Source organism: Heloderma suspectum, chromosome 6, assembly GCF_057233095.1.
Source record: "Heloderma suspectum isolate Gila_16-S chromosome 6, 16-S_ref, whole genome shotgun sequence".
NCBI lineage: Eukaryota > Metazoa > Chordata > Lepidosauria > Squamata > Helodermatidae > Heloderma > Heloderma suspectum.
This window is the reverse complement of record NC_139463.1, coordinates 24,317,391-24,334,723: the sequence shown is the minus strand read 5'-3', so window position 1 is coordinate 24,334,723 and position 17,333 is coordinate 24,317,391. Positions and strand designations below refer to the sequence as shown.

General features: G+C 45.8%; 1 protein-coding gene across 1 annotated transcript in view; it reads left to right on the top strand.

The window, feature by feature from the left end:
- ROBO4 (roundabout guidance receptor 4) overlaps positions 1-17,333 on the top strand; it is a 91,324-nt gene that overhangs the window by 40,681 nt on the left and 33,310 nt on the right. Inside the window, exon 15 of the mRNA XM_084808150.1 lies at positions 3,512-3,625. Coding sequence (XP_084664276.1) covers positions 3,512-3,625 — 114 coding nt within the window. The remainder of the gene's footprint in view (positions 1-3,511; positions 3,626-17,333) is intronic.

Genomic DNA, 17,333 nt, shown 5'->3' with positions numbered 1-17,333 from the left:
CAATTTTAAACAGTCAACCATAAGACAAATACAGGACCTGATTAAAAACTTATCATTTGCTGCCAAATGCCTGAGAGAAGAGAAAGGTTTTAACCTGGTGCTGAAAAGGTAAAAATGTTGGTGCTAGGTGGGCCTCATTGAGGTGATCATTCCAAAATTGGGGGGCCACCATGGAGAAGGCCCTATCCCTTGCTGCTGCCTTCCGAGCCTCCCTCGGAGAAGGCACCTGGAGGAGGGCCTTTGATGTTGAACACAGTGTTCCCTTGTGGAGAGAGTGCCTGCGTGGGAGACTATAATACTATCAAGGATGGAGCCATGGCATGGGTCAAGTGCCATTGAAAAGGTGGAAGGGTACAGACAGGTAAGGAGGGCCAGGTTTGAAGTACTGATTTTAAATAACCAACCAGATCTTTAGCAGTAGATATATAGCCCCGGATTTCAAACCAGTGGGGGAACCATGTTAGTCTATCACAGTGAACATGAAAAGGAGTCTTGTGGCACCCTAAAGTCAAACAGATTTTTTATTTTATTTTTGTAGTGGAGGTTTTGTTTGACTTGAGCTCACTATTGGCTCTTTAGCTTCAAGCTAAAATATGCTGGTGTTTTGGGTATTCTGGTCTCACCCCTTTTGCCTCTGGTCCCACCCCCACCACTGGAATGCAGCCCCCAAGATCTCCAAAACGGAATTTGGCCCTTGGGTTGAAAGAGGTTCAACACCCCTATCTTAAGGCCATCATTTAAAGATTGGTCATCAAACGAATCGAATCCAGCGGGGAGGCTGGGGATTCTTGACTGGCAGCCTCACTGGGATGGTTAGGCCAAGCCAACATATTTTTTAAAATCATGCCAGACTTCAGAGTGCAACCCTATACATGTCTACTCAGAAGCAGAACTCTTTTTATTCTTCTTGTAGCTTATTCCCATATACATTTTAATGGCAGGAATGGATGAAATGCAAAAAGAGAGCATATTCTCAAAGGTGCCAAAGGGATACTTCTTTAGTTTGAACCCAACATGTTTCAGAGACAAAAGGTCCATAATGAAGGAGCTTTTGTCTCTGAAACATGGTGGGTTCAAGTAAAGAAGTTTCTCTTTGGCACCTCTGGGAATGCATGCTCTTTTTGCATTTTCTTCAGTCTGGGTGCCTCCCTTCTGGTTTTTGTTTGCATTGCAGGGGTGGGCAACCCGTGATGCCTCTGGCAGATTGTGCCTGAGTTTCTCCTGCCCAGGTAAGGAGGGGGCACCTCCTTCCTTCCCACTGGGGACAGAGGAACACTTTGAAAACACGGATCTGGCTGGGTCCATACTTTCAATGGCATTCCTGTGTGAGTGCCGTGTGAGTGTAGCGAGTGTTCTCGTCCCCCATTAAGGTTCATCCATTAAGTGAGGGCCCATTAAGTGAGGGTCCATTGGAACTGAGGGCCTATTTTCATTAACCCTGAACCCCATTAGGATTTATCCATAATCTGAGTGTACTTCATGAGTGTAGTGAGTGTACGCATCCTCAGGTGAGTCTAGCATGTGTGTCGTGTGAGAGAGTGGTGGTGATCTTATGGTCATCACCGCCCCACATTATTTCTCTTTCTTTCTCTCTTGAGATTCTTAAATGGAAGAGATAATCAGTGTGGCATAGTTATGTCCTTGGGTGGGCATGGAGAAAGTGCCCCTGGCCCCTCCACCCAATGGTACTCCACCCGTGACATGGTACCTCTGCGAGATTGTGGTTTTCAAAGGGAGGGGGAAGCCGCCCTCTCTCATTGTATAGGATTGCAGCCTTAAAATCACAGCTTTATTGTTTTTGTTTTTGCTGCCACATAAAATTGCTGTCTCTCTCCTCCCCTCCCCTCCCCCACCAATACACGTTCTTTAAGCTTTGGTCTGCGGACCCTGAAAACTGGCAGCACACCTTTTAAAGCAAGTTGAGTTTTGTCTCTCTCTTATGAAAGCACACAGGATGCCCAAACCTGGCCTTCACATGGTAGGATGGGGAAGCCTGAATCTAAATGTCAAGCAGATCCCTGGGGGTGAGGGAGGAGAAACAGTCCTTGCTCAGCCCCTTCCACCTGGCGAGTGTCTCCCCCTCCCCTCCCAAGAGGCCTTAATTGAATTATCTCCAAAGTTCAGGTACAAATTGAATGCCGTGACTTGTGTGGAATCTAATGGGAAACCTAATTTGCTTGCCAAAGCTGCTAATTGCCAGGAGCGATGCAGAGGAAAGTGCCATCCCAGCTAAGGACATGGTGGGGCTGGTTGCTGGGAAACGGGCTGGAAGCTCAGAAGGGCACTTCCATCTCTCGCTATCTGAGAGGTCCTCCACAACTTTGACCTGAACACTCGTTTTTGCATTTGAGTCAGGCTTCATGTCCCTGGAGCCAATTATGGGGAAAGGTCTCTGGTTCCCGGAAAAAGTTTAAGTGTTCACCAAAGGCCATTAGGAATATGAACAGCTTCCCCAGGAGCGTACAAAGATGGTTCTGTGCCTCTCCTATTGTGAGACTCTATGCCCCCTCCGGTGGCCTCCAGGAAAGTATATTTTCTGACATTTTACCAATGAAAACGAGGCCGATCCTGTACAAATTAGGGATGGGCAAATCTTTTAACTTTGGTTTCTGTTTCTCATTTTTCCAACCTTAAGATTGGTTCATCCCAAATGTTGAGAATTTTTTTTTAAAGTTTTATAAAAAATTCATACACACATTTGTGTGCATTTCTCCTAACATGTGCATTTTTGTATGCAGTTTTGCCTAATGTACACAGTCTTGGCAAGCAATGTTGCTAATCGAATGCATTTTAGAACATTATTTTCACAAATATATTCATTTTGTGTTCATGTTCCCCACCTCTACACATTTGTGTACACACGCTTTCTCGTTGGAAGAACTCCATTGCAACATTCAGAGGAGTGTGATTTTCAAAGGGTACCTGAGTTTTGTTTTGTGCCTTGGTTCGAAAGTGCGAAATTAGATGCTGAAAAGATTTCTCCCCCATCCAGAGTAAAAAACAAAAAACTATTCTTCTGCCAAGGTTTACAGCCAAGGCTCTCCCCCACTCCTGTGTGCCATATGTATTTAGTCTTCACTAGTCAATTCTCCACTCATTTAAAAGTGCCAGACTCCCCCAGGGCTAGAACTGGGAACCCTCTGTGTACAGCTGCCCCATAAGGTGAACTAAGAGAACTGTGGGTTGGAGTGTGTGCTGGGGTGTGGTCCCATGGCAGGTGCCCAGCTATGCCAACCTTTGATGCTAGCCCTGGGTTGACTAGCCACAGTAAGAATACAAGCACGCTAACAAATGATTAAAAACCCAAGGAGAGTATTGGTGATGGGCAACACAACAGGCCCATTTGCATGAAAGAGATCAAAATATCAAAGTGGCACTTCTTCCTGATGGAGCAGCCAATCAAGGATGCCATAATGTATCATGGTACCTCCTATGGAATTGTTATAACAGGAATTCAGGCAGATCTGATCTGACTTGCATGTGTCAATGGTAATGTTTTTTTCTTCTCCAGAGCTACAGCAAACACACAGCACGCCCATGCCGCCACCTAGCTTTTCACCAGACTGGAGCAACCATGGCAGCCGGACCAGTGCTATCAGCTCTGGAAAGCACCAGAGAATCCATGGTAGGAGAAAGACTTGCTTCTTCACAAGCTAGGGGCAAATGAGGGCATCAGAAATGGGTCAAATACTAGGATGGGATTCCAGACTAAGTGGGTTAAACTTAGTTCCCATTGCAATCAAATGGGTCTTGAGCCATGAGTACCTTGTCCCGTTGATTTCAATTCAACCTAAAGATCAACTCATATGATACTTGTGTAAAGTGGCAACATGGATATGGTGGGGCTGTGCATTTAGCCCTGCCCCATAGGTCAGTGAGGGTGAACCTCTGCAGCAGGGAGCCTTTTGTATCCATGTAAGCTCCCTGGAGGATTTGGAACCAGGGTGAGGGACCAGAAGAAGCCGAGTGACCTCAGGGGTGGTTCTAAGCATTCGGCTCCACTGTATCCATGTTGCCTCTCTTCATGCAAGTAAAGCAGGGGTGGGCAAGTTTTTTTGAGGGTCACATTTCCTCGTGGCTAATCTGTTGCAGGGCTGGAGCCAAAAGTTTTTCTCTTTCTGCCACCCCCACCCCACCCCACCCCACCCTGGCTGTCAAGCAAGCAAGTGGTAGCAATGAGGAAGAGGAGGAGCTGGTGACAATGGTGGTGAGAAGGGGGACTCACTCAAGGGGAGGCCCATTAGGGGTACCTTGCCAAGGGCCCACAAAAATCTGAAACCAGCACTGTCTGAACTGATTGTATGTACAGGGCTTGCAGAATTAGTCCAAGGGCTGCAGGGTGCCCAACCCTGGAGTAAAGTGTGAAGAGGGCTTTACTTAATCTGGATCCAACTGATACGGTTTTAGAGTAAAACATTTGCTCCCACACACCTATTACTTAAGAGACTGTACTTCTGTAGAAATATGGGGAAAGTGATCTGTAGAAACTGTACTTCAACAACCTAGTAAAATGGGAATATTCTGTTTTGGTTTTGAAAGGCCACATTTTTTAATGATGCAATTACTTCTGAATGGTGGAACAAAGGCAGTTGTATCTCAATTCATAGCACCTGTTTTCTCAAAGCTATCCACAATGGCTGAGTCTGGCTTGGTAAATGTACACCACTTGCTATGGAACAGACCACAGGAGGGGGTGTAATGGAAATAGATGAGCAACAAGTATGGTCTGTTGTTCCCCCACACACAGTTGTGTCTCAGATATCTCATTTAAAGCTGAGTGGTTTAAAGACTAGATGTTGGGAGGAGAAAAAATGGAGGATCAGATTGCCAAGATTTGCAGGGGAGAACTGGCAGATGGGAGGGGAGTGTTTAATTCTTCCTCCACTCACTGATTCCTCCCTGCAAATCCTCCAGGCAGTTTTTAATGTGTGTGTTTTTTCTTCTCCCGCTGAGTTCCAAGACAGGAAGTTGGGCTCTCAAACAGGAAGTGAGCACAGCTGGGGGTGAAATGGCATTGGACACAGGAGGAGTTAAGCACCCTTCCCTTCCATCAACCCTTCCCTATAAGTGCCCCCCCTCATTCCATGTTATCTCAGCAATTGTGCGGTTGGGTCCCCATGCCTTTGCCAGGATAATATCTATTTTGCCCATATAATTAGAAGACCAAGATGAGCCTCAGGCACATGTGTTTGCTTACCATGCTCATGTCTACATTTTTTTGTTTTGTGAATTGCTCCCCATCCCACATGGGAACACACATTTCCAGCAACACAGCTTGGTTAATACACATGGGGCCTGCGGCAACACCTTGCACTATGGAGTGCTCCTGCTCAGGTTTCTAGCCACTTAATTTCATCCCCCCCCCCAACTGTCAATGTGCATTCTTTGCCCACTAAGCATGCTTTGTCCTCACTGGGCTTTCTCTGCGTCTCTAAGGGTGCAATCCTATGCATGTTTAGAAAAGGTTCTATTTTAATTCTGATTTTTTCATTTTCTATTACACCATGGCCTACCTGGGGGCTTTTCAGTTCTGACCCCCTGCTTTGCTACTTTTGTTTAGCATAACATCCAGCCTGAAGAAGAGTCCTACAAAGCTTGCTGAGTTTTGGGCCCCAGGAAAAGATACCTTTCTCTACTATGCTTGGTCCCTGGGACCAATACAGCTACCTTAGCTTCTTATTAACATTCCTGTTATCGTCTTCACTTCTGATCTCATTCCATCTGTCTTGACAGAACAGTAGAGGGCAGCAGAGAATCATGTTAAGTCCAGATACCTACCTAGCCGCTAAGAACTTTTCCGCAAAGATAGCTGATCGCGTATGCTTTTTCATTCTGGTGCCCAGCGCTCTTTTAGAGCGTTAGGTCTGTTTGTGCTTTGGCATGTAGAATAGCCACACATGACACATCCTTTGTCATGCAATGTTCATAATCTGTCATACTGGAAGTCTGGGGCAAATTTCACACAGCATGTCATTGCCATTTTGAACACAGGTCTCATTTGAATCTATTAAACATATTGGTGGTGCCACTAGGAGCATTTTTTCTTAAGGGTAAGAGCGTGTGTGTGATCTTTGTCGGGGCTGCGGGTGGAGAGTGGAGGGCTAAAACTGTCCTCCCTGTGTATTGTGGTCTTAGTGAAAAGGCACCCCTGCAAGCCTGCTGTTAATTTAGTTCCTTTTCCCAAATCATGTTCACAACACTGAAAGTGAGCAGGAATGCAGTTCGAGGGATTTTTTTTCACAATTTCCCAAACTTGGGTTCGCATTTGAAAGTGTGCCAATGTGCACTTCTGAAAATGTGCATGTGTGCATATGCACATTGATCCAAGTGTGCACTTGCACAAATACACATTTATGCAAATCCCCCCCCCCAAATCCGCATTGTCATACTTTAGCCCATGGGGTGGATCCCCTGCCCCCTGAGCTAAAGGAACAGTTTTGTTCAGGAATGGTTCAGAAAGGCAAACGAGGTCAGACAAGCTTCAGATAAGAAGAATGATGAGAAAGAGGATGAGGAACAGCAGCAGCTGGTGACAATGGTAGAGAAAAGGTATAGTCAGTACGGGAAGGGGGGCATTAATGGTGTCCTGTCTAAAGGTCCCCAAAACCTAGAGCCACCACTGCACCCCTGTCTGTGTGCTTTCTAAGGATGTGTTTAGCATCATGCCTGGTTCGACTCTAAGACGGTATGCCTGTGGTCAGGGACTGTAATTCTTCCTCAAACTGGTGTCCTTCAGGTTGCAGCTGATCTTATACAAAAGCTAGATCAGCTGCAATGATTTTTCTTTTAGAGCCCCAATGCATTGGACTGCTCCCCCATAGGGAGGTCACATGGCCCCCTCCCTATCCTTCAACATGCCTTCAGTCACTGAGATGTCAGATGCTTCTCTGTTGCTGCTTCTGCATTTTGCTGGTTGATTTTAAAATGACTTTGTATTCTGTACACTAGGGATCGGCAACTACAACTCCCATCAAGCCTGACTATTGGCCGTGCTGTCAGGGGCTGATGGGAGTTGAGGTCCAAAAACATCTGGAGGGCACCAGGTTACTACCCCTGCTGTATCTAGGGATGTCAGAGAAATCCACAATTGTTACCTCAGTGGACCAGCTTTACTGAGAGTTACCCAAATTCTGCAGACTAGTGGACCAGTTTTGTTTGTTTTTTACTGGGGGTGGGGTGGGATTTTCACAAATTTGAACTTGCACCAATGCACTTCAGGAGAGGTGTGCATTTGCGTTAATGGGTATTAATGCTAATGCGCTCTTGCGTAGGTGGAATGAAATTCTCATACATACCCCCCCCCCCAATTCTGATTCTGTCAATGGAATGAAATTATGGAATGATCTCCCCGACGAGGCCCGCCTGGCACCAACACTGTTAACTTTTCAGCACCAGGTTAAGACCTTTCTTCTCTCCCAGGCATTCGGCAGTGTAGGATGAGTGCTTAATTGATCCTGGAAGGTTTTATGGTTATGGTTGTTTGTGTTTGAGATCGTTTGTTTGCAGTTGTTTTAGATATATGTTTCTTTTGTCTACATTGTTCATGTGTTTTTATGTAAATGGTTTTTAATCTCTGTATATTGTATTTTTAATGTTTTTAATCTTTGTAAACTGCCCAGACAGCTCCCGCTATTGGGCGGTATAGAAATGTTAATCATCATCAACATCATCATCAGCGGACGACAGAACGCTGATGTCTGACAATCCCTGAAACACAGATGGAATGGATTTAACTAAAACCATCCATCCCGACTATATGCTACATGAACTTAACTCACTTAAGAACATCAGAAGAGCCCTACTGGATCAGACAAAAGACCTATCTAACCCAGGACCGTGTTTCCCATGAGGTCAATGAATGAGATGCCTTTGGCAAGAATATTTTAAGTAAATAAAAGGGAGGACTAGAATGGGTGAGGGATGAGTTTGTCCAGTCCCTAGCAAATGCCCACAACTCCTTAGGGGAGGCCTGGCCTGCTCTTAGGTAGCATGGCTTTCAGGGGCTCCCAGAGCTAGAGACAAGGCTATTAGCCTGGATCTGAATGGTGTGTTTATATAGTCAGCTCCAGTGGCAAATATTCTGGATGTTGGTCTGTGCTTTGTTGCTGTTGCTTTTATTAAGGAAGTCTCATTGCCAGATGAGCCTCCAGCCAGCTCTCAGACGAAGAGGCTTCTTTTGAGGCCCTTTCTAATGCTTAATGAGGCTGCGCGGCAGCAGAGTTTCTCCTTGTAAACCATGTGCACGGCCTCCGCCACATCTCTCCCTGGTGCCCCATGTCCATAAATCCTTCTCAGTTATTCATGAGGCAGCGTCTGCGAGGAAGGGGCTATGTGACTAAACTGGACATTCTGGGAACAAGGAATCAGATGGTTTCTGTTGCGAAATGGATTATGATGGGTGGGGAGCATGTGTTGCTGTTGTAGCTGAGTGAGCCAGGGATGGCAGAACAAGGGGTTTTTGAGCTCACCAGGACTCTCCAAATGCCACTTCAAAGCTCGGTTCGCCTCACTCCTGTTTTCATTTGGAGTCTGCTTTTCTTTTCATTCCAACAGGAAAATCTGCCATTTTTGGGCAAGGTGATTGAGTGGGTGGTGGCGATGCAGTTGAAGGCACACTTGGAAAAAACCGATTATCTAGACCATTTCAGTCAGGCTTCAGGCTTGGGCATGGGACAGAAATGGCCTTGGTCGCCTTGGTGGATGATATGAGGAGGGCTCTGGATAGGGGTGCATGTTCCTTCCTTGTTCTCCTCAACCTCTCAGTGGCTTTTGATACCGTTGATCACGGTATCCTCCTGGACCACCTGGAGGGGTTGGGCATTGGAGACACCATATTGTGGTGGTTCCGGGCCTTCCTCTCTGGCAGGTACCAGAGAGTAGCACTGGGGGAGGAGGTTTCGGACCCGTGGCCACTCACTTGTGGGGTGCCACAGACTTCCATCCTCTCCCCAATGCTATTTAACATCTATGTGAAGCCACTGGGGGCTATCATCAGGAGGTTTGGGGTGCGGTGTCATCAATATGCAGATGACATCAGCACTACCTCTTGTTCAAATCTTCACCAAGGTTGGCTGTAGAATCCCTGTCCAAATGTCTGGAGACGGTGAGTGGCTGGATGGGGAGGAATAAGCTGAAGCTGAACCCTGACAAGACCGAGGTACTTTTGGTGGGAGACAAGAGGAGGCTGGGGGATGTTGACCTGGTGTTGAATGGGGTACGGCTACCCTTGAAAAACCAGGTCCGCAGCCTGGGGGTCATTTTGGACTCCCAGCTGTCCATGGAGGCTCAGGTGTCAGCTGTGAGCCGGACAGCGCTGTATCAACTCCATCTGATACAGCGGCTGTGCCCCTTCCTTCCTGACCATCTGCTCCCAGCGGTAGTACATGCCCTGGTCTCCTCTCGTTTAGACTACTGTAATGCGCTGTACATGGGGTTACCCCTGAAGACGGTTCAGAAGCTGCAGCTGGTATAGAACATGGCAGCTCGCCTGATTAAAGGCAGCCGCCGGCGATCACATCACTCCAGTGCTGAAGGAGTTGCACTGGTTACCAGTTGTTTTCCAGGCCGAATTCAAGGTGTTGGTTTTGACCTTTGAAACCCTATATGGTTCTGGCCCAGCCTATCTCAAGGAGCGCCTCCAGCAACACCAGACAGGCCATTTAACAAGATCAGCCTCGGATGGCCTTCTCTCTGTCCCATCAGCCGGGACAGCTAGACTGGTGGGGACTCGGGAGAGGGCCTTTTCTGTGGTGGTACCCACTCTGTGGAACTCTCTCCCTAGGGAACTCTGCCATGCTCCCTCTTTAATGAGCTTCCGTTGTGCATTAAAAACTTGATTGTTCAGGCAGGCATTTGGGGTGGGTTAGGGTATTTTAGAAAACATTTTTATTGTAGAATTTTATTGTTTTAAACTGTTTATTATATGCTTTGTACATCCCCCAAAGTGGCTGGATGACCAGCCAGATGGGTGATTAATAAATTTAATTAATTAAAAAAAAGAAAAGAAAGTGCACATTTCTGCAGGCATTTTTTAAAAGGGCACACTTTCAGCCCATTGACTAAAGCATGAAAATGCGTATTTGTTCTTTTAGATGTGCATTTCAAAGTGTACATTAAACAAGAAAAGTATACTTTTTTTGATGCAAACACAAGGTTGAGAATCTGTGAGCATTTTTGAAAAATGGGCTCCTGTTCATGTTTGGGGGTGTGGACAGGTTCTGATTATTTGCAAGCAAATTCTCATACTTCACTATTGTGAGCTGCCAGAGGGCTCAGGAGCCCTAACCAAAGTACCTGCAACAGAATCAAGTGCTAAATAATAATAATAATAATAATAATAATAATAATAATAATAATGTGCTAAATAATGCTCCTCCTGGATTATTCCTCTTCAAGTTGTAGGCAGCAGATTGCTTGCTTTGGTTTTTCATATAGGGCAGGGATGGAGAATATGTGACCCTCCAGACGTTGTTGGACTGCAAGCCCCATCAGCCATCACTTTTGGCTCTGCTGCCTGGGGCTGATGGGAGTTTCAGTGCAACCACATTTTGAGGGCCACCCTGTCCCCATCCCTGATATAAAGGCACAGTCTGAAATAGGTCAGTGGAAGTAATTTTCTACCATTGGTGATATAACATGTTTGAAGGGGTGCACCTGTCATGTAAGTGATATGGGGCCCAGTTGCCACTCCAAAGGGGGAGTGTTCCAGAGTTTGGGAGCCACACAGGTGAAAATTCTTTCCTGCATGCCTGACCAGCAGGCCTCTGCAAGTGAGAATATCTCCAAAAGACCCCCCTAGATGTCCTTAGGGTGTAATTCTAGACATGTTTAGAGAGGAAAAAGTCCTACAACTCCAGCATGGCAGGCTGGGGGATGCTGGTAGATGTAGGACTCTAAACATGCATAAGATTGCATCCTTAAAAACTGAGCAGGTTCATGCAAAGACAGGAGGGCCCTAAAATATCCAGGCCCTAAGCAGTTTAGAGCTTTAAAAGTTAAAACCAACACCTTGAGTTAAGGCCAGAAAACGACTGGTGAGCAGTGCAGAGCCTTCAGCACTGCGATGATGTGATCACGATACCATGGACGGGTTAGCAGCCCAGGTGCCGCATTTTGCACCAAATGAAGCTTCCAGACACTCTTCAAGAGTAGCGCCATGAAGAGCTCATTGCAATAATCTAACTGTGACGTAACCAAGGCATGGATAACTTTTTCCAGAACAGACTGCTACCCAGATGTAATGTGATGGAAAAAGTCAGCACTCGGATTGCTAGCAGCTGACGTAAGAGACAGTTTTCACACCTGCTGCTTAAAGCACTTTTGAGCTTATCTCCCACGCTTGGTGAGCAAGTGTGAAAGATGGTTTTGAATGTGTTTCTGTCAGGTGTTTAAAATTAAATAACTTAACGGCCATGAGGGAAGGTGGGTTTACAATATAATTTCAACCGTCCTATATTTTATTTTGGTGTCATCTGTCTGATATGCATTTTTTGCTCCCTTTCACCTTAGAGTTGTATAGATTTGGGAATGGCTTTCTTCACATTTTAACTTGGGCCAAAAGGACTGTAGGTCAGTGGTAATTGGTAAAGCACATGTCTTGCATCCAGAAGTCCCAGGTTCAGTCCCTGGCAACTCCAGGTAGGACCGGGAAAGACTCTTGCCCAAAATGCTTGTCAGCTGCTGCCAGGCAGTGTGGACAATGCTGAACTAGATGGACCAAAGGTCTGACTTGGCATAAAGCAGCTTCTTATGTCACATAAAGAGAAATGTTGTGGGGAAAGCTTGACAGTTTCACTGATGTAAATTTCCTTCATCATCCTGCTTCTTTGCTATCCCATGAAAGTGACAATGCTTTTTCCTGACCTTGTCAGTTTCATTGGAGAGCAGATGAATGGACAGGGAAGAAAATGGTAATCACATGGACCTGAGGGTAGGGATGTCAGAGAAATCTGCAACAAAATCAAATGAGTTTGGATTTCTATGAATCTGACCTGTGGATTCCTCAGGTTTTCCTGAGTTGCATGGATTCTGTGGACTTGCAGACCAGTTTTTTTTTTCTTTTACTCTCTGGAATTTTATGCAAATTTAATTATAGAAAAATATGTTTTTTTAAAAAAAGAAAAACAATCCAGCTGTAAATGCACACATCCCCCATAGGCTGTAGCATGAAAATATGAATTGGGGTGGGGGGAGAGATTTAAGCATTTTGTGGGGATTTGGGGGAGGATTTGTGCATTTTTGCAATCGCAAATGTGCACAAATTCAGGAAATTGAGAAAAATCCAATTCTGCCAATGGAATGATGGAATGAAAGGCACCTGACAATCTGCAAAACACAGACAGAATGGATTTTAAAGGATCTGTACATCCCTACCTGAGGGATACCTGTGGGATTTGCATCTAGCTGCAGGGCACTATGAGTTAGCCTCTGGGGTAGGAGAATTTCTTCTGGGGTAGGAGAATTTAAAGATGTGACATTTAAAGCAGGAATAGCAAAGCTTGTGAATGGTGGCAACACGCATTAGCTGAAGTGGGGGAGTGATAATTAAAGCAATTTTAAATGTATGTGTGATTGTGTCCTACATCACAAGCTGAGGTGATTTTTTTTTCTTTTTTTGCAAAGGAAGGTTCCTATTCCCTCTCCCCTTCCTTCTCCTATTTAACATTTCTTTAGCATGAGCCATGCACTAGATGTTGTACAGAAGACACAGGTGTGATCCTTGACAGGATAGTTCTTAGAGGAGAGATGGGGATTAGTACTGAAAGTGGGGTGGGGTGGGGTGGGGTGGAATCAGGTGACGGTAGAGCAAACTGCAAGCAATCAGTGATAGATAAGAAGTTGTAGGATGGAGTAACCCTCTGCCCTTCCTCATGTGTCTATGAATGACATTAGCAGAACTCACAAACAATTGCCCACCTGGACACCCTCTTTGGTGCTGTGACCTTCAGAAAGCAGCTAAATTTGAGGTAACAGCCCTGTTGGTTGTGACTTGTGATAGATGCTGGGTAGCGTTATTGCTCTAATCTCCTTTTCACATCCCTGCAGCTCAGGAAACTAAGTGCCTGATCAATTTGCCCATAGAGATTCTGTCAGGCAGTTCATGGTTATCTGGGCCTTTTCTCTCTTTCTCTGATGGACACATTAAGTTTTCCCTAATCTGAATTGGATCTAGCTGTCATAAGCAGGGGTCGGGAGATGCTTCCTAATGAGACTTTCAAGGACGATAATATTCCCAGTTTGCTACAAGAAGGCCAGTGATGCCATGATGCTGACATACTTGCTTCACACACACACACACACACACACACACACAGAGAGAGAGAGAGAGAGAGAGAGAGAGAGAGAGATCTACCGTGGTCTGCTTACATTGGATGTGAGCACCATGGAACCTAGAGGCCTAACTTCAGTGCTACTTGCAAACTTCTGATCAAATTAAGGACATGCAAACTCTGTTATAGGGGTGGTTGAGAAATTTGTTCAGTTCGCCTTTCAATGCAAACTTACCAAAATTGTACTTCCTGGACTTAAACATGAACTAGAATGCATCTAGACCTTGAATTCCATACATTTCTAAGTCTGCAATGCAGTTTGCAAAAACAAAAAAGTTGAGTACAAACGTATGTACATCTGAGAAAGCACATACAAAAATATACACAATTTTCTGTGCCGACCAGGAAAAAAATTGCAGTCCCAATGCAGAACCAGGATGGCAGAAACCCAGCAGTGGAAACTTGAGAACCTGAGCAAAATCAAGCTCAACATATGCCCTACTCTGTTGGTAGCAGTTTGCAAGCAGGTCTGGATTCTTTCCAGACAGAGACCCACGGTTGGTGTTAGAGGTCAGTGTTGCTGGACACCTTGCAAGGCCCACGCTCTGGTAGGGAGCTGACTACCACAGTCCCAGGAGCCTCCTAGCCCTGCTCCTCCTCCTTGCTATTGCTTCCTGTTCACCTGCCCTCTTCCAGCAAACAAGCAGTGAGAGGAGCAAGGAGAAGGAGCGGTAATCTCCACCTGCCTTGTCCTCATTCTCTGGGAGGTTGTGAGAACTGGGTTGGGAGGGACAGGCGAGCCAATGGACAGGGGCAAGAGCAGGGGAGGAGGTGTGTGGTGCACTCAGGGAGGGGGCGTGGCTGAGATAATCTTCTCCAAGCCCCCCCCCCAACCTGGATTTGGCCCTGCTGAGAACACCTTGCTAGGCCTAGGCCAAGGTCTGACAAGCTGATGGGAACTGCCGACGTCGTCAACCCACATCAACACACCAGACGAGGGCCCAAGTGCTGGGAGGCTTGATCAGTGGCAGCTGGTGGTGCTGATTTCAGTGGGGTTGTGAATCTATTCTGGGTTTCAGCCAGAACTCCAGGGGAGCTTTCCAAGGTGCTGAACCTATTTGGGGGATAGGGTTCAGCACCTTGTATAGTTCCTTTAGATTTCTGGGTGGTTCTGACTGAAACCCAGAATAGATCACAGCCCCTCTGCAATCGGAGCCACCAGCCTCCACTGGGCTTGAGACACGCAGACGTGTGTGTGTCGCCCCAGCTGTGGGTGCTGAACTCTTAGGTTAGAAGTGCCAAGATAGTGATACATCAGACTCAAAGGTTTACTTACACGGAGTATTTTATTGGGTAACTTACAGCACATGGGCGCACCCAATGGTTGGATCAGACAGCTTTTCTGAACCAAGAGCCATGGGGTACAATGGGTCTTATACTCTACAGGTTAGCAATAGCCTTGGTAAGTCTCCCCAAGCAGTCACCCCCACATCCATAGAGGTGGAGTCCACAACTTGCCAAAATCATGTTTCCCCACCCCCCTCCAATTTCATCAGCACATCTAATTAGAACCATGAGAACCCTTCATTTCATGTTTAAAACCAGTGTGATGCTAATATTGATTGGATGCACTTGTTACAATATTTTGAAAGGCTTCACGATCAGAAGGAAAACAATCTCACGTTCATTATGTTGTAAAAATATGTTTTCCAGCGATCTAATCTTGTGCTGTTCTGCACAACCGCAATGCCAAGCATTGGACTCAAAACACATGCATGACCCATGTTGCACCCTACTCTTGGCCTGGCCACATGGCTCCCCCTCCTTCTCATCCCCTACACCATCCCCCCAAAGAGCAATGCAGAGTGATGGGGAACCATTTATCATGTATTGGCAACCATGCCCTCCTGCAAAACAGGACTCTACAGCTTAGTCTAGGGGTTTCTAATCTGTCATTCATGAACTTTTTTTTTTAGTTTATTTAAAACATTTATATCCCACCCCTATATTATTAGGATCTCAGGGAGGTGTACAAATATAATCAGTTTAGACAGTATAAAACAATAAACAATTTAAACAGCTAAAAACGTATTAAACCATTGTGCAAGCAAGTACCAATTTAAAATCTAAAACAATAAAAACAGTTAAAACAGTGTGCTACTTTAAGGAACACATTTAGCTCTCAAAGGCTTTGATAAAAAGCCGTGTTTTAACTTGGTGCCAAAATGAAACCAGTGTCTGCACCGATCAGGCCTCCAAGGAGTGCCACAGCAGGTCTCCCACAACTGGGGTGCCACAGCAGAAAAAGCCCTTTCCCATGCCCCATCGTAGTGTATGTCTCACACTGATGGGACAGAGACTGTACAACTAGTTCTAGTGTACAGTCATTGTTGGCATCGATCCTACTTGCTCATGAGATGCTTAGCCACAGTGCCACTCATGTTCTGTTCTGTATCTCCAGTGAGCTCACACTCATCCATCAAAGAGTGCCCTAGATTTGGGTACTCGCCTCCTTTAGTAGTCCAGTATTAGCAAGGGAACCATTGTTTGCATTTTCCTTCTTTTTGCTATTTCCCTACACCAGCCTTCCCCAGCCTGGTGCCCTCCAGATGTTTTGGACTAGAACGCTCAGAACTCTTGATCATTGGCCATACTGTTTGGGACTTATGGGAGTTGGTCCAAAAACTTCTGGAGGGCAACAGGTTGGGGAAAGCTGCCCCATACATTCAATCCTTTTTGGAGGGGGGGACATGCCTTATGAGCTGCAGTGACCTTTCCTTCTAAACATCTTTAATATTTCAAATATCTAAATGTTAGCATTGTTAAGCTGCTGGCTGACCATTCCTATGCTGGGTGGATTACTGGTTAATAGTCTGAGGTGGTTGGTTGATGATTCACCAATTGGAACTAATTATTAAGAGATGGTCCTCTGATAGTCAGGGCTCTTTCTGTGGTTTTGATTGAGATTCTCATCAGAGTTTGGAGAAAATGATATCCTTCTAGAAGATGGGAGGGGACAGAGACACAGCAAGAGAAACATGGCTGCAGCTGGAATGGGCACAGAAACTGAGATAGAATTTCTAGCTGGAATTAGCTGGAACTAGTAGATCTATGCTGTTCTCCATGATTACACAGAGGACTCAAGATTGGGAGTATGGTAGAAAATAACTCTTCCTCTATAATGACACATTGTATTTGCATGGCACTTCGGTCCTCACAACAACAGCCCTGTAAGGCAGGTAGTACTTTTATCCCCTATTGCAGACTGCTCTGTGTGTGTGTGTGTGTGTGTGTGTGTGAGACAGAGAGAGAGACAGAGAGAGAGAGAGGCTTGTTTAAGGCACACTAATAAGTCCTTGGCAGTGGAGAAATTTGTTCTTGTCCTTTGCTAATTCATTGCTTGGTCTTCACCATTGCTGGTCCCACCATGGGGAAACTATGGCTGTGCCAGATCAAACCGATTTATTTATTTATTTATTTATTTATTTATTTATTTATTTATTTATTTATTTATGGTGTTTTTGCCCCACCCTTCAGCCAAAAAAGGCTCTCAGAGTGGCTTACAAAGGGGAATATTAAGACAGTCCCTGCCTTCAGGCTTACAATCTAAAAGACACGACACAAAAGGAAAAGGGATTGGGTGGAAGGAGGGGAAGGAAAGCAGATACACCAATGACCAATATAAAGGACCAAGTTGGTCTGCCCCCTATGATGATGTTCATCCTGGGAGACAGGAGGTGCAGCCCCCCAGTGGCCCTCAGTGTTCTAGCCGATGGATGAGGCCAGAGTCTGCAGTCTCCAGGAACTGTCAGTTGGAGCTGTGTGTTCTTTCTAGCAGGGAAGGGTGGAGTGAGCTCCCTGCAGCTCCTCCTCTCTGGCTGATGTGTAGGACCAGGTTGGTCTCCCCCCTGTGATGATGTTCATTGTAGTGGTATAATGTTGGGGCAGGAAGTTGGGGCCTCTCAGCAAGAGGGCCCCCAAACACAGCAGGGCTACCTCACCATGTTCTGAAGTAAGGGAGGAAAAAGACATTACATTTCAAGAGTCCCACCACCATAGGACCAT